The 17,829-nt window shown below is 42.8% G+C and overlaps 1 protein-coding gene across 2 annotated transcripts in view; it reads right to left on the bottom strand.

Annotated features, from left to right (window-relative positions):
• Nucleotides 1-17,521, bottom strand: part of Gabrg3 (gamma-aminobutyric acid (GABA) A receptor, gamma 3) — a gene marked incomplete at its 5' end in the record, with an annotated part of 533,703 nt that extends 516,182 nt beyond the window's left edge. For both annotated transcript variants that reach the window (XM_013507696.1, XM_013507695.1), the window contains 1 exon segment: nucleotides 17,373-17,521. In XM_013507696.1, coding sequence (XP_013363150.1) covers nucleotides 17,373-17,521 — 149 coding nt within the window.
• Nucleotides 17,522-17,829: the final 308 nt, after the last annotated feature.

A 17,829-nucleotide genomic window follows, 5' to 3' on the forward strand; every position in this document is an offset into this window, starting at 1 on the left:
ACAGGACGTGATACTCATGAGCGGATTAGTCCACTGAAGAGCTCAGAGTTGAATGCGCTGTTAGAGGTGGGGCCCAGTGAGATGATATGGGTCACTGGAGCTTTCACCGGAAGGGTGTATCTCTCTTCCCAGCTGGGGATTTAGCTCAGTGGCAAAAGCGCCTGCCTGGCAAGCGCAAGGTCGTGAGTTCAGTTCCCGGTACCGGAGAAAAACCAAAAAAAAAAATCAAAACCATAAAGATATCGGATACAACCTTCCCTCTTGGATAAATGAATACCACACATCTAAGTAACCCATGATTCAAAAACAGAAATTAAAAAAGGAAATAGAAAAGTAGTTTTCACACAAGTGAAAGACACCGAAATCTGTGGACTGCTAATAAAGTAAAAATTTAAACGACATCCATAATACTAAACACTGAAGTTAGAAAATAAAGTCTCACATCAATAACTTCATCTTCTCTCTTACGAAAAAGGAAAAAGAGCAAATTAAAACCAAAGCAAGCAGAAGAACAATAAAAAACTCCACCAGAGTGTAATTCAGTAAACTAGAAAAAAAAAATAAACATTCCTAATCAGTAGGTCTTGGTGTGTGGCCCTGGGTTCTGTGTTTTTAGAAAGCTGCCAGGCCATTCTGATGCAATGCCAAGTGTGCGAGCTGCTGGGGTAAAGCTCCTTCAGGACCCCACAAACCACAGCATTCTAGGAAACTAATGTTTACATCTGTATTGGTCCCGCTTAGGCAATTAACAGAACAACTGGTCCCTCTTAGGTAATTAACACCTGAACCATAAGTGCAACGCGATGCTTTATAAAGTGTCTGAAGATACTGTATTTCCAGGTGTTAATTACACACTGATGAAATGCAGACAGCTGGGCCAAATCTCCGCAGCAGACAAAGCAGTTGTGACAGCGGCACGTCGGAGGGCCTTCTTCCAGCTCCCACGAGCCACACTGACCAGAAGCCACAACAGTGTGGTCTGAGAAGAGCCGCAGGAAGGCACCTGACTGGCCGCCATCGACAGGATTAGCTGCGCATGTGACTTTTAGGGCAGGGCTGGGATGCGAGCTTAGAAACCTACGGGTTTTCGCAGTGACTCTCCTGGTAATTGGTGGAAAACTTTATTATTTGAGACTGGACCCTTTCTCCCCCAAAACACACTCTAATCCATTCTCAGCTATTTTCCTTAATTCCTGGAGTAGTAAAAAATAAATATAAGAAACCATTTGTTATTTCATTTGTTTTAATCATTTGTTATTTCAAGAATTTAACTGAATAGTCAAGGCAAGGCAAAGTCACTAGACTATACTTAGGGTCATGTGATTTCAATGATTTTCCAAGATAGATACAGACACAGGTACAGGTACAGATACAAATACAATCATAGATATCTTGTGCAATGAAACCTCCTCATACATTTCTTACACTCCTTGTGGCAAAAAATCCGACACAAATTCTGAAGGATCTGAACTGCTGGGAGGCTCTGCTGCTATCTTGTCTCGCACAGGACTCATCAAGGATGAAGACCAAGTAAGACCCCAAGTGCTCAGGTGTGTGTGAGGGACCTTCCCTTGTTAAGGACATGAGGAGAATGGTCACCTGCCAACAAGTGTGGAGAGCAGACCTTAGCCCTGAGGCCCATGGGTGTCTAATTAGTCTTTTAGAGGAGACATGCAAGTTCTCTGCAAAATTTGTTCTCTACCTGCCTTCTGCATTTGAAGTAACTTTGTGGGAGAATCAGTTAACTACCTCTACAGTGACAACTTTTACTTCAAGCACAGCAATTAAGAATTTCTGTGTTCTCTATCTCTACAGTGATAACTTTTACTTCAAGCACAGCAATTAAGAATGTCTGTGTTCTCTCCTCCTCCATCTGTTCCGAGACCAAAGTGAATACATTAGAACTATTTTTTGGATCTATTGTAGTTGCTGGATAGAGACAACTCACTGGGCTGCGTGCTAGGCTGTGGATTTGGGGGAAGACTAGAGGGGCTAAACTACAGCTACAGTCTGCAGGGTTACTTGATGTACACTGAGAAAAGAAAGGCTATTTGGAATTGGCAGTGTTATGGTTTAGTTCTAGAATGTCCCCCCAAGAGGTTCATGTGTTCAAAGGTTGGGTTTTGTAAGGTAATTGAAGGGGGGGCTTGTTTACTTTTCTCTTTGCTGAGACAAAATCCCCAACACCCAAAGTTAAAGGGAGAAAGGTTTATTTAGCTCACAGTGTGTAGAGGTTTCAGTCCACAATCAGCTGGCTCCAAGGCAGGGTGGCATGGCAGAGGAGTAACAGTTTAGGCAGAAGACTGCAAAAGCAATAAGAGCAGAAAGGGGAAGACAAGACAAGCCTTTTTCTGCCCCTTTCATCTTATCCAGACTGCTGGGATTAAGGTAGTGCCAAGCCAATCAGCGGACTGATCTGGCAATCACCCACCCTTACTCTCAGCACCCTTAATCCTAGCATTGCACACTCTAGATTCAGCCACCTCCTAAAACATCCTAGGACCACACGAGGCTTGGGGTGGGGGGGACATGTAGATATAAACCACAACAGGACGTGATACTCATGAGCGGATTAGTCCACTGAAGAGCTCAGAGTTGAATGCGCTGTTAGAGGTGGGGCCCAGTGAGATGATATGGGTCACTGGAGCTTTCACCGGAAGGGTGTATCTCTCTTCCCAGCTCCTCCCTTCATCTCTGCTTCCTGGCTACCATGGCGTGAACACTTGTCCTCAGTCAGGTCCTTCCACCAGGCCCCTTCTGCCTTGAGTCAGAAGATAATGGACTGAATCCTCTAAAACTGTTCACCAAAATAAACATTTTCCATGAGTTGTAGGTGTCAGATATTTTGTCCCAGGGACAAGGTGACTAAGACAGGTAGGCGAAGATCATCCAACCATCACTAACAATCCTGCAGCAACTAGAACATGAGCCAACAACGAGCCCTGGACTGAGGACCCAAAATACCCAGTGCTCCATTTCCAACTCCCTCTTCTTTGGACATAGTCCTTAAAATAAGGAAACAAAAGGAGGGACAGTAATCTACACTCATTATCTATCATAATATTCAATACGTTTGATTATACGTACTGTCCTTCCTTAACACACAGTAAAATCTAAACAGAGTGTTCCAACTAGAACTCCCAAATGCCTGTGGTAGAACTGCTCCATTTACAGACAGCAGGACCAGCACAGGGAAAGAGCGTGGGAGGCTTCCTCTGTTACTGTAATCCAGTCCTCTCTCATATATCATATCTGTGACCTTAAACATTCAACCTACAGTTCTGCGGCAGCACAAACGTTAAAATTTTCTACTGAGAGATATCAAAGAGCCACAGAAAAATAAATGTTTGAAAGTCATATCTCACTCATACATGGAATGTTAAAGTGTTGACTTCAGAGGTTGAGAATAGAATAATAGTTCCCAGCATCCAGGGAGAATAGTGGGGCAGGGATGGGGAAAGGTTGATCAATGGGTACAAAGTGACACTTAGAAGTAATTTCTGGCATGCTATTGTACATCAGGAGATAAAATAGTGCACTATACATTTCAGAAAACTAGAACAAAGGCTTTTGAATATTTTTCCCACGAAGAAATGATAATGTCTGAGGAGACATATGTTTACTGTGATTTGTATATTACACAGAGTGTATATGTATCAAAACATCACACATTACCTCATAAATATATACGTTTATGTTTCTACTTAAAAAAATTAAAACAGATGGGCTTGTATTCCCAGCAACTCAAGAGGCTGAGGCAGGAGGATCTCAAGTTCCTGGCCAACCTAACATATGTAATGAGATTCTTTTCTCTGGAAACAAAACAGAAACAACAGAAAACAAAACTTTAATCATGCTTTAACATGTATTTGTTGGTGGTCTTGCTGTATCTGAAACAAAACTCACTCCTGACCTACTAAAAGTCAGAGTCATGATCCCAGAGACCAGTTATTTCCTCTCTCCCTCATCCGGGAACAGGACCCGGAGTGGGCAGGAACCCCTCCCACCCTGCCTACTGGGCCTCTGTCTGCTACCTGAGCACATGTAAGTTAGTGCCCAGATGTCACACCCAGTCCCACTAAGCCCGAGGACAAGAAGCTCTGTGAGCATCTTCCCGCGGTCCAAGTGAGGCAGGCCGTGGGCTGTCAGGAGGGCCGTATCCCAGCCTTCCGCCCAGGGCGGCTGCAGTACCGCCTGCCCCCCTGATCTTCTCTACTCTGTGCTGAAAGCTGAAGGGAGCCTGCACTGCGGAAGACTAACGAGGCAGAGGTACAGAAGGGAGTGCAGAGCACGCTGGGACGCACAGGCACTCGGCAGCAGGAAGGCAAATACAAACAGGTACTGAAGGCACCCAGCGGACCAAGACCAGTGTCAGCGTCAGAGGGGAAGGAGCACCCCTTCGTGTACCGCAGGGCTGCTGAACACACCCTCGAGAGCGGAGCTAGCGTTCTGAGGGAAGAGCCCAACCTGCAGCAGAAGCTGCACCCCAGGAACGGGCTTTGTCCCCCAGAGAGGGAGCCCAGACAGCCAGACAGTCACAGATTCGGCACCAGAGAAACTCGAAGACAGAGTGTCACCCCAAGGACAGGGACAGCAAACACCAGCGGGCCTCTGGAAGAGTAAGGAGCAAGGGCAGGGCACTGACTGGGGACCCGGAGGGGGACATCAGAGAACTGGGACACGGAGTCTCAGGCTGTGACTAGAAGACGGGAGAAAAGCAGTTGTAGCAGCACCAGAGCAGGCGCTGCCCGCTGTCCTCCCAGACACGGGCAGCTCTGTGTCCACACAGCACCCCGCCCACAGGCCGCTCGGTGCTCCCCACACCCTCCGCCAGGCGCCGCGAAGCGTGCACGTGTTGGGTACCACAGAGTTCACACAGGAATGGGAGCTCTGTGGAGTGCAGAGAGGGCGCTGGGGGAAAGAGTTAGAGATGCAGCTTAGCCACAGGGCGGGCCTAACACCGCACTGCCGGAGCATCCTAGAAAGGGAGCACAGCGTGCAGGAACTATGGAGAAAGGAAAGGAGGAAGATCAAAAAGCCCTTCCAGCAAAACCCTGGGTACAGGCCCAACCACTGCATCCTCCCGTTCCGACTCAAGCGAAAGTATCCGAGCCTAAATCAGAGCCAAAGCCAAAGCCCCCACCAGCTACGCCCACAAGGCCGACCTGACCTGAACAGCGCCTGGCGTGGCACGCAGAGTGGTGAGGGTGAGGGGCGGGCTCAGAGGTCACCCACACCTCAAGCCCTCCCATTCACTGCCAGGCCAGAGAAAGAATCGGGGAGGCAGCTGGCTCAGCGAGCAGGATTGGGCTGCAGGCTGGGACAGGACGGGAAGGCACCTCGTGGACTCAGTGACTTTCTGCGGAGTGGAGGCCCCTGTACAAGCAGTTTCTCCACACACAAATGTAGCGGGAAGAGCTCACTGGCTGATTTGAGACTGCAGTTTAAACAGAACTGAGAAGATGCTTTAAATGTGTATTTTTGTAGCTTTGGGTTTGGGTTTTTTTCTTCTCTCTCATTCCTTTTTCTCTTTTCCTTTTGGCCTTTCATCTCATATATATTAATATCTGATATATATCATCTCTTATATATTGTGTATATATATATGGGATGTCTGTATATGTGAAAAGTGGCATGAGTATTAATCAGTCTAAACAGTACCTTTCATGAGCAAGTCAGGAAAACAACAACCTAGCAAAGAGAGAAGTAATAAGAGCTCCAGGAATCAAGAAGGAGCTGCAGGAAAACTAGAACTCACAGAGTGACTGGAGAAAATGCAGACAACGCAGGGAAGAACGAACCTGTCTGAAGCAGTAACCCCAGTCCTCAGGGCTGGCCCTGTCTCTGAAAACACAGGACAAGCCTGGAGGGGGTCCATAGATTCAGGGACAGCATACAGCCTGGGCCAGCAGTGCTAGTCCCATGAAAAGTGAACAATTATTAAAACTCCACAAACAATGTAAGATTTTACCCTGCAAGTGACTCCTTCTATATTGCAGGCTAGAGCTTGAGAAGCAATCTGGTGCAGTACCACCATATTTGGAAGGGTTAATTCGGAGTCATGTGGGGAAGATCTGAATTAAGACTGAGGTGTTCTAGGAATTAGAAGTTAAGAATAATTATATTTCAAAGCTGCTGGGGTAACTAGTTAGCAACAGTATACTTCAGTTTGTTAGCTACCCAGGTAACAATTCCTATTACAGTTCCTGCTACTTCTGTTTCTTAGAAAAGGCTGGTCACTGTGATTCATAGCTAGTCACTATGACACATATTCTAAGAACCAATCAATAATCACCAAATATTCTGCTTCTGAATTGCCTGCTTGCTTATCCCATATAAGCCCCAAACTACCAAAGATCAGGGCCAGACATTTTTTAGAGGTCAGTGTCTGTAGATGTAAATAAATATGCCCCAAATTCTGGGTGACATTTTGGTGTTTCTGTTTGTCTTTGCAGTCCCACCCACGAAGGTGAGAAACTGGGACAGTCTCATATGGTTCTCTGAAGGGGTTGTGTCTGAAAGAGCTGGTATAAAGCCCAGACAACTGCTCAACACACCCTCTGCTGCCTAGTGCCAATAGCTTGCTTTCCCTGTCTTCCAAAGAGATCAGGAATATGTGTCAGCTTGAACATTGCCACAACCCAGGGTGAACGGACAGATGGGCCTCTGAAGCAAGAGGGCACCTCACAAATTCACAGGCTCCACAGCTAGGCAGAAACAGCAGTGACTTAGGGCACACAGAAGGGCTCAAACCCTAAAAGCTGCTGGAGTGAATAAAGACCTAAGACAGACACTGCACCATTCACTGATTGACCCCATCCAACAGCAGAGCAGGGGCAGGACTCAACATATGCAAAAAAGTGTGTGTGGAAAGAAAATAGGATCCAGTTAGGACTCACTATCCCTGTCCTGGGAAAGAAATTGAGATATGGAAATACCAGGAGAAGGGGAGAGAGCATTAAGCACTCTATCCATGGATAGAGCCAAGAGATTAGTCAGATATTTTCTTGAATTAAATGAATCCATTCATTAATGCTACATACCAACCACATTGTCAGAATATCCATTCACTTTTAAAAGTCAATGGCCTAACTCTGTATTTTTCCCAACATGGTCACATACACAGACTTTACAGATAACAGGGAAGGAATCTGCGTAGCTTAGTGTCATGGTTTGTGTCTAGATGTCCCTCCAAAGCCTCATGCAATCATGGGGCAGGCTTCTAGAGTTTTTGATTGACTCATGGTCCAATGCTGGGATTATGGGTGTGAGTGCTACACCGACCCTAGGGCAGGCAGCCTGCATACAGTATAGGGGAGGGAAAGAGGCTTGTTCTTGCCACTCCTCCCCATTGCTCTTGTTGCTTTTGCTGTCTTCGGCTGCCATGGACTGCTGCCCCTGTGCCATGCCACCCTGCCTTGGAGCCAGCTGATTACAGACCGAAACCTCCACAAACCGTGAGCTAAATAAACCTTTCCTTCCTTAATTTTGGGCTTTGGGTATTTTGTCTCAGCAATGAGAGAAAAGTAACTAAGAGAGAATTTGGTATTATGAGTGGGGTTGTTGCTGTTACTATACTTGGCCATGTGGTTCAAGAGCTTTTGGAAATGGCTTGTGGGAAGTGTTTGGAAAGGTTCAGAGATTTCACCTGAAAGAAAAGTGCTAGAACGCCTTTGGCTCTTCTGTATGGGAGATTCTAGTCAGGGCTCAGAAGACCAGAAGGCTGATACAAATCCTACCAGCAAACACCAGGCTTGGGAAGTTTCTGCTGGAAAGAACTGCACTGGTTGTTGGACTCCAGATGATGTGCATTATGGCTTGGCAGAAAGCTCTTCTACATTTTGCTCATGTCCAGAGACATTGCCTGAGACTGAGATTAAAAGCAGTAGACTAATCTGGCAGACAAAATTTCAAGGCAGTCAAATGTTGAGGCGATGGCATGGCTATTGTTGGGAAATTTTATCCATATTTATGTTGAGACTCAAGAGCAAAGAGCCCAGAAGATGATTTAAAATGTTGTGAGTTGGCCAGAAAGGAAACTCCAGTAAAGCTGTGGACTGCAAAGATAGAGCTGAGGAGATCTCCACTGCTGAGAAGGAACAGCAGAACAGAAAAGATGGCCTCAGGGAATCACAAAAAACAGCAAATCTCCACCCTTTGCAGCCTCAAAACTGCAAAAGTGAAAGACTCTGCCTTGAGGAGAAAGCCGCAGAATACCATGTTCCAGAATGGCAGCAGCCACATGAGGTTCCAAACTGGCAGGGGCTCCATAGAGCACTTGTTCCTCAGAATCAGGTTCAGAGTGCTCTGTGATCCAAGCACTCGACCCCTACAGCCAAGACAGGAGAGAACTTGGCTAAGCCTCCAGCTGGCAGCAGAGCTTGGCATCATCCACATGGCACTGGGTTTAGGCACATGCAGAATGTACGAATTCTGAGGCTAAGAAGGCTTCCACCTACATTTCAAAAGGTCTGGGAGGCCAGGTAGTGTGCCCCCGAGAGGGCAGCATGTGAAGCTGTTAGTATGAAGTGAAAGGTGCAATGGAGACCTCAGAAGTTTGGAAAAGCCAGGAATGTGGACTATCTGAGGAAAGCTGAAAGGAGGGAGCAGAGCAGGCCCAAGAGAGAAGCTGTGGGAGATACAACCACCAGAAGTGCAGTAGGGGCGGAGCCACATAAGGCTTTTGGAGCTCACAGTTTATCACAGATTGCTTTGGATGTTCCACATGGAACTACAGAACTTAATGTTAGCCCTGCTGGATTTTAGACTTGCTTTGGTCCCAATGCTTCGTATCTATATTTGTACAGGAGTGGTAATATTCATCTTGTGCCATGGAATGTTGGAAGCTTTTAAGTTTTCATTTGCACAGGGGATCACAGCGAAGAGTTTGTCTTAGGTCTCAGAGGAGACTTGGGACTTGGACTTTTCAACCATGCTGAAACTGTTAAGACTGGCAACTCTTAGAGATGGACTAGAACGCCTTTTGCGTAAAGGAATGTACGTGAGTGTTTAGGGGGCCACGGGAGGAATGTTATGGTTTGTGTCTAGATGTCCCTCCAAAGCCTCATGAAGTCATGGGGTGGGCTTCTAGAGTTTTTGATTGACTCATGGTCCAATGCTGGGATTATGGATGTGAGTGCTACACCCACCCTGGGGCGGGCAGCCTGCATACAGTATGAAGGAGAGAAAGAGGCTTATTCTTGCCATTCCTCCCTGTTTGCTCTTGTTGTTTTTGCTATCTTTGGCTGCCTTGGACTGCTGCCCCTGTGCCATGTGCCACCCTGCCTTGGAGCCAGCTGATTATAGACTGAAATCTCCACAAACTATGAGCTAAATAAACCTTTCCTTCCTTAATTTTGGAAGCTGGGTATTCTGTCTCAGCAATGACAGAAAAGTAACTAAGACACTTAGTAATCCATATTCAGGAGAGTCGTTCCAATTTCTTGAAAAACTGATGGAGGAGAATAACACTGGCGATTTCTCTTCTTTTCTGTGAGTTTCTTATTTAAAAGTTTATCCTCCTTCAACCTTTCCTAGCTCACAAGACAAGACCTGTTCCTGAGATAAATGACATCCAGCACAACCTTGAACCAGTATAGGACATGGCTTCAGCATTCCTTAAAGTACTGTACAGTTACAGAGAAGAGAAACATCTACAACTTAGAAATTGAAGAAAGATAATAGCTAAGAAAGTAGACTGAAGTTTTAAAATGTAATTATCACAATTTGTGATGTGAGAACTAGTGGATTCCATACAGATATGTTACTTCCACATAACACAAGCAAGTCAGTGCAATTCCATCTATTTACTGTTAGCAGTAACAGCAGTGAGATAGTTAATGTATTTTCTGATGTTGGATCTTGGGTCTGTGGTTGGACTACGTATGTTGGAAGACTGCAACATGCACATATGCATCCAAAGTTAGGAAGCGATGCACACGGACTGTTGTTGTCACATCACTTCTGTGGCAACATCACCTCTGTGGTCACATCATACTCAAGGCAATCCTTCAAAATTTTCTAGTTCTGTTTTAAAGGTGAAAAAGCTGATGCTGGCGAAAACTCAGGGGAGACACACAGGATTCTCTCTGGTGGAAAGGGATGGAATGGCAAGCCATGAAGGAAGAATCCTCCTGGAGCACATCCAGGCTTGGAGAAGGTGCAGGAGAGCTCATTGTAGTAGGGGGAGATAAGGGCAAAGCCCATGATAACACAGATAGCACATGAGAAAAAAAAGGAGCTGTGGTATACTGGATGCAATTCAGAGAGTATGGAAAGTAAGCTTAGAAACAGACCAGGCCAAAATAATACTTGCGCTCTGTATCACTCTCAGGGGTTAGGACTTCATCCCAGAAGCAAAACAGATTTTTCATGGATTTCACATTAATAACCTCAATTTGCTTCAGTGGGATTTCCAGCATCTCCTCTCAAGGGCTATCTGGAGATCATCTTCTCCAGTCCCTTACCACCAGCAAAACCCAAGTACTGCTCCCCAGCTTTGCCAGGGTTCAGGTCAGGCTTGATGCAGAAAGAAGACAAGGATGCACTGACCAACTAGCTGCGGGAGGAAGTGAGAAGGCTGTGAGAAAATAAACCAACAACTACGATAAACTTGTGGTAAATCCATGTGCTGCACCGTACATAAATTTCACATCGCTGTGCTCCAACAGGGATCCATGACAGTTAACTGATTGTGTCAATGTGAGTAAGATACGCCCATTTAGATTGGCTCAGCACAGCTCTGGGTGTGGAAAACCCACCCTAGGGAAGACTGTCACCAAAATGGCATAAAAGGGAAATGAAGAAGGAAGGTTTGCTTCTGTTTCACTGCAAGAGCTCCCGTCTTCACCTTCACTTTGGACGTTGTCTCCTGGCTTCCAGAGCAGACTCCAGCCTTCCAGAGCAGACCTGTCTTCAGCCTCCAGCACAGACACTTCAGCCTTCCACTGCAGACCCATCAGCCTCCGGATATTGACTAACATGGGACACTACACCATGTTCCAGGCCTTCCACTGGATCCTTCACATCTCCATTGTGCAGACAAACCTTCTGCACTCTTCCGCACCTGACTCTATGTGTGGCCATTGTCAGCCAACCTTGTAAATTCTTACATATTTGTATATCTTGCATTAAATAGGTTTCCCCAGTTAGCACTGACCGATAAAGGACCCAAAATGATTATGGATGTAGGCTAGATTTTCTTGAAGAATTCAGGTTTTCTGGCAAATTCAGCTTTAAAGCAGAGCCCTTCTGAGCCATGAAAGAAAACAGCATCTAAGTCAGTATTTTTTCCCAGGTTGCTATTCTTAGACAGTTACTATTCTCTAATTGAGTACCAGCAAGTTGCTGGATTCTGCCAATCAAAGTTTATCTAGCATTTAAATAAGACAGTAATAGGCATCTTGAGCTATCCCAAGGATCATGGCAATGTCCAGGATGCAATGTTAAACTCATGGCTTTTAATTATTGTTTTTAAATCTCCTTCACTCAGAAAACACAGAGCTCTCCTGTGAGACAATGACTTAAGAGGACCAAGTGACAGGATGCTTTAGAAGAGCTGCCTACTTTCAAAGAAACATGCATTCTTAATATGTATGCATGCTATTTTATGTGGAAAATGCACAGTTCTTTATGTACACAATGGGAAAATACACAGACCTCCCTTAACCGATGTCTTGCTTTTCACAGTTTCAGTTACCTATGGTTAGTCACTGTGCAAAAATAAGTGAATATGTTTACATTAATTTTATTACAACATATTGCTGTAATTGTATTATATTATTAATTACTGTCAATCTGTGTCTTAATTCATACATAAACTTTATCATCACAGGTATATATGTAGAAGAAAAAGCATAGATGATTCAAAGTTTAGTACTATGCATAGTTTTAGGCACTCACTGGGCGTCCTGGACTATTTTTCCTATGAATAAGGAGGGGACTATGTAGAACTGAATCCAGTTTGCTGACTGCATGCGACAGAACATTAGTATATCGCACTCCTAGTGCACTGCTGTATGTCTGCGTGGGTGAGGGGTTTGCTCTGACTTTAACAGGCCTGCCTTGCATCTCCTAGGTAGCACAGTGGTTAATGAACACACTATAGGGCAGAGACGTATGAGTTAAAGGTAGGCTCACTCACATTCTACTCATGTCCAATTTCCCAGCACAGGAGACAAATGTTATGACAATGTGATGGGAAACGCTTCACTGAATCCTAGCCCTTGATATGCAAAGTACCAACTGCACTAAACTTGTTCACAAGCAAAAGGAGTGATTCCTGCTTGTTGTTTTCAAGGTCCACCAGAGTGTCTGACAGTAAGGAAACCAGCAATATTTTCTAAACCATCCCCTTCCCTGTAAATACACAACTGCTTCAAACTCTTCACACTGAATAGATTCACCTAATTATTACGAGGTCAACGGGGTGACAATGGAATTCATGAACCTTGTGCAACGGTAATTTAAATGTGTCCTTACAAAATAAATATTTTAAATCTGAAGGAAGCTGAAGAGTAACGTGATCCCCCTCACTCACTGCACAGGAGAGGCAACTGAGGCACAGAGAGATGACATCATCTCTCCAACTTTGCCTTGGACACGCATCTATACACTCCCCCACTCCAACTACAAGGATTTTGAAATTCTGAGCCTACAGGAATCAGGGTAGTTCTAGGTCCTGCTACAGGTAAATTGGCCTCTTGGGCTTGAAAACTTGGAGGAACAGTATGGGTAGGTCAGAGTGAAGGTTGACAAGCTGCAGGGGTGTATCTGAAGCAAAGCTCAATGGAAAAGAAACAAACCCTAGACTGGGAGCGTACTGTGGGGGAAAAAAGAATGTCCCTGTGGCAACTCTCATATTCTCTCACCATTCCCTTGAGTACAGCGCAGGCCTAGACCAGCAACTGTGTGTATACACCACCTCTCCCGTCCTGGCGCACCGCTCTTATCTTGGATCAAAACCCATTTTCAATCAATGCACTGTTAATCCATTAAGAAAAACAACAGAAAACTAGGCAAAAAATAACTGAGGATATAAAGGAGCTCAACCATACTATCCAGTGAGAGGCTCTAATCCACCCAACAGCACCGGTATAGACATCTTTTCAAATACCCCTGGACCAGTTCTCAAACTTAACAATATCCTGGGCTATAAATCAAACATTAACAAACTAGAAGAAATGAACTGAAAAAGAGTATGTTCTTGAATCACTATGTCATGAAACTAGAAATCAAAAGCAGAAAAAAAATTTCCAATCATTTGAAAACTAAAAATAGACTTCTCAATAATCCAAGGGTTAATGACAAAAATCTCAAGGGAAATTTAAAAATATATTTAACTACGTGCAAATAAAAACACAACATATCAGAATTTGTGGGATGAAGTTAAAATGTGCTGAGAGGGCAATTCAGAGCACCAAATGCTTACACAAAAATAGTCTCAAATCAAGAATCTAAATTCTACTGCAGGAAGAAACCCAAAATAAAACCAAAGCAGAGAAAAGGAAGATGATAAAGAGATCAAAATATAATGGAACTGATATCAAAGTTAATAGAGAAAAATAATGAAGCAAAAAGTTGGCATTTTGAAATTAGAATAAGAAACCTCTAACAAGATTAACAAAGAAAAAAGGAAGATAACCCAGTATCACTGATAATTTCTAATATCAGATACAAATCAAGGAAGTTACTACAGGCCCCACAGATGTTCCAAAGATTATACGGGGCTATCATAATTCTACATGCACAAATTTGACCACTTAAAAGAAACAGAATAATTCTTTGAAAAACAAAAACAATCATAATTTACTTAATATGAAATTTATCATTTGGGTATACTTATATTCATTAAACTAATGAATCTGTAATTTTATTTTTCTTTTTTAGTGCTGGAAATCGAGCTCAGGACTTTGCACTTGCCAGGCAGGTGCTGTGATACTGAGCTATACCCCTGGCCCCTTAATCTGTAATTTTAAAGACTCTCCCCAGAAGAAAACTCCTGGCCGAGAAGGTATCAGTGGATACCTTCATCAAACATTTGAAGAATTAACACAAATTCTTACACAACCCAAGTTCTGTTCCCTAAAAGGAAAGATGAAGGAGCAGGTCCCAACTCATTTTATGATATTGATGTTGCCTAACACTAAAAGCAAAGAAAAAAAGACAGTTAAAAAAGAAAAGGGAAGAAAGAAAAAGAAAATAAAATGTTAGAATAATGGCCCTCATGTACAGATATAAAAAAAATTTTAACAAAATGTTAGCAAAGTGAATTCAGCAACACACAAAGAATATTTAAAAAGGACATACTAACTGACATGACCAAGTAGAATTGATACCAGGGGCAAAATAGTGGTTTAATATCGAAACAAACAAACAAACAAACAAACAATGCAATCAGCCATACTAAGGCAAACAAAAAATCCCATGATTACATCAATTGATGCAGTAAAATATTTGGCAAAATTCAGTACTCACGGGTGATTTTTAAAAGTCTCTAGGAAAACTAGGAAGTAAAGGAAGTTTTCCATAAGGATAAAAACATATACAGAACACCTTCAGCTCACATCATCCTTATGGTGGAATACAGAAACCATGCCCTTAGATCTAAACAAAGCAAAGACATCCACTCACACCACTGCTATCATCAGAGTGCTAGAAGTTCTAGCCATGCAATAGGAAAGAAAAGAAAACACTACAGATTGGAAAAGGAGAAATGTAACTCTCCTTTTCATACATGACATGATGCTATACGTACAAAAGCTTAAGAAACCTATCAGAAAAAATATACTTCTAAAACTATTAAAATTTGAACAAATCAAAATACATCAGCACACAAAAGGCAATTCTCTGCCTCTGTAAAGTAGCACTGAACATGGCAAAAATAAAATTAAAAAATATGTACTATTTAAATGATCTAAAAAGTAAAACACTTTGCTGTGAGCCCAACAGAATATTTTCAGGATTCAAACGTTAACCCCTAGAAGTCATTTATATAAGACATTAAAGAAGATCTCTAAACATATGAGAGACATATTATGTCCACGGATTGGCAGACTCTACATAGTAAGTATGTCCAGTTCTTTCCAAACAGACATGCAGTAATAGCATCATTCCCACCAATGTCCCCGCATGATTTTCTCTCTTGCTTGCTTGCTTTCTTGTCTTCTTTAATTGTTTTCTGAGACAGGGTCTCGCTGTGTGGTCCAGGCTGGTCTTGAACTCACAATATAGTCTAGGCTGGCCTCAAACCCTAGGCAATCCTCCTGCCTCAGCCTCCTAAGTGCTGAGATTACAAGCATGTGCCACCATGCCTGGCTAATATTTTCTTCTTTTAGATACGGACAACATTTTTCTAAAATTTATATATGAAAACAAATTATAAGAGTTAAGAATAAGGAGGCTGAATTACTCTCTCCAATTTCAAGACTTATTATAAAGCTGCAGAAATCAAATGAAGTACTGGCAGAGTGACACATACACAGACAAAACAGAGAATCCAGAATACCCCACACTAGTCAAGACAATGAATTTTTGAAAACTGAATAAATATAATTCAATAGAGGAGTTTATCTCTTCAATCACTTGTGGTGATGTAACTGGAGGTGAGGATGGGGTAATAGATCACAATTCTCACACCCTAATTTCATATAAAGTTAATCACAGTGATCTAAAGTGTAAAACCTAGTTATAAAACTCTTAGAAGAAAATCCTCAGCAATCAGAACACCTTACAAAGTTCTCAGAGATTACTCCTCCCAAAACTATTTTCCATAAAAGGAAAATAAATAGTCTTCATCAGTATTAAACACTTCCCCCGTGAAAATTCTTGAGAGGATGAAATGAAAAGCTAGAGATCTGACAAAGACTCATCTAGCATGTATAAAGAATTCTTAATACTGAGCAGTGAAAATATAAAATAAAACAAACAAAATAATCCGACTTGTAAAAGGGCAAGTAACATAAAGAGATGTTTCAATGACAGATATGCAGATGACAAATAAGCAATAAAGAGTGATCACGACCGCTAACCAACAAGGCAGCACAAATTAAGACCACAATGGGCTATCAATCTATTAAGCATCAACTTATTACAGTTGCTAACACATAAAAATAATGACTATACCAAAAGCTGGTAAGAACAGAGAGAACTGAGTTTCTCAGACATTGCTGGCTGCAAACAGAAAATGTTATGGGCACTTAGAAAAGCATTTGACAGTTCTCTGAAAAAAGAAGTTGAGAGCAGAACAGTGACGGAGAGTAGGGGAGAAAAAGGAAAACTGGGCTGCAGAGTGCAAGGAGAAGGTGAGATGGGCAGAGATAAAAATAAACCGCCACATATTTTGAACTTACAAGAAATTACTTTTTTTGGAGACAGGGTCTCGCGATGTAGCCCAGGCTGGCCTTGAACTCACTATGTAGCCCAGGCTGGCCTCGAAATCACAGCACTCCTCCTGCCTCAGCCTCCAGAGTGCTGGGATTACAGGTGTGCACCACCACACCCAGTTTAGAAGAAAGGATTTTGCAAATTTTCACCATAAAGAAATAATAAATAAGGATAAAGGTCAACTTACTTTGTTTTAAACATTATAAAATATCTACACATATCAAAACACCCCATCATCCCACAAATTACCTCAGTTTGAAAAGTTAATTTATATTTACAAAAAAGAACTTGAAAGAAGCTTTGAAATATCTATGCTAGCCGTGGTACTCCTGGGCATGCATCCTAGAGAACGGAATTGTACTCAGGCGCCAAAAAGCTGTATGGATGTAAATACATCCATGGTATTTGTACAGACAAAAGTAGAAACAACCAAAGTGTTCCTCAGTAGGTGAGTGAGGAACTGTGCTACACATACACATGAAGACTATTCATCAGGAGGAAAATCAATGACTGACACACGTAATAGCTTCCATGGACCTCTAAATCATTTTGCTGAATGAAAACACACCATTCTCCAAAGTGGAGAAAACATAACATTCTCAACATGAGAAAAAATATAGTTGTAGTGAGGAAATTAGTGGCCAATGTTAGAAATTTGGGGAAGAGAAATAGATATGACTATAACAAGATGGCAAGAGGGCATCTCTATGGTCATGAACTAGCTGAGAATCTTCGCTACAGTTCTCATACAAATTTACCAGTGACAAAACGTGACATACACACACACACACACACACACACACACACACACACTATACCAATGTCAACCTCCTGGCTTCACTACCATAAAGCAGTTATGAATTGTGGGATGAGTCTAAAAGACCTCTCTGCACTATCTTTGCAAGAATTTCTGAATTTGTAATTATTTAAATACTTCAAAAATATATCACCATAATATATTTTCTATTGGAATAAACAGTAATACTCACTTCCAATATCTGGCCGCAGCTTTTTATCATATTCTCTCAGCAATTTGTTGAGAATGAGAGTCACATCAGTGTCTTGAGATTTTGGAGCCAAGACCCACTTTTGGTTTGATGAAGAATCTTCATATTCATCCTCTTCCACCTTTCTGGACCTGTAGTTATGACACAGAAAGTGACATATAAATGCAGCAAGGGCCCCTGCAAATACCATGCCTTCAGTGTGTCCTTTCCAAGAACCACTGAAATGAGCAGAAAGTCCCCATGACCCTAAGTACAAATCTATATGGTGCAGCTAAAATTTAAAAATGAAATGAAACACCCAGGAAGAGCTGGACAGGAAGAACGCAGCTGCTACAAACAACGCACAATGTTTTCATTAACTGACACAGATCCTTCCCCGTGCAAGTTAGACTACAGACCCCTGTGACATGGAAACCATGACAGATCAGCCAGCCGGCAA

This window comes from Chinchilla lanigera, unplaced genomic scaffold, assembly GCF_000276665.1.
Source record: "Chinchilla lanigera isolate Chin_1 unplaced genomic scaffold, ChiLan1.0 scaffold00132, whole genome shotgun sequence".
In the NCBI taxonomy this organism is placed as follows: Eukaryota; Metazoa; Chordata; class Mammalia; order Rodentia; family Chinchillidae; genus Chinchilla; species Chinchilla lanigera.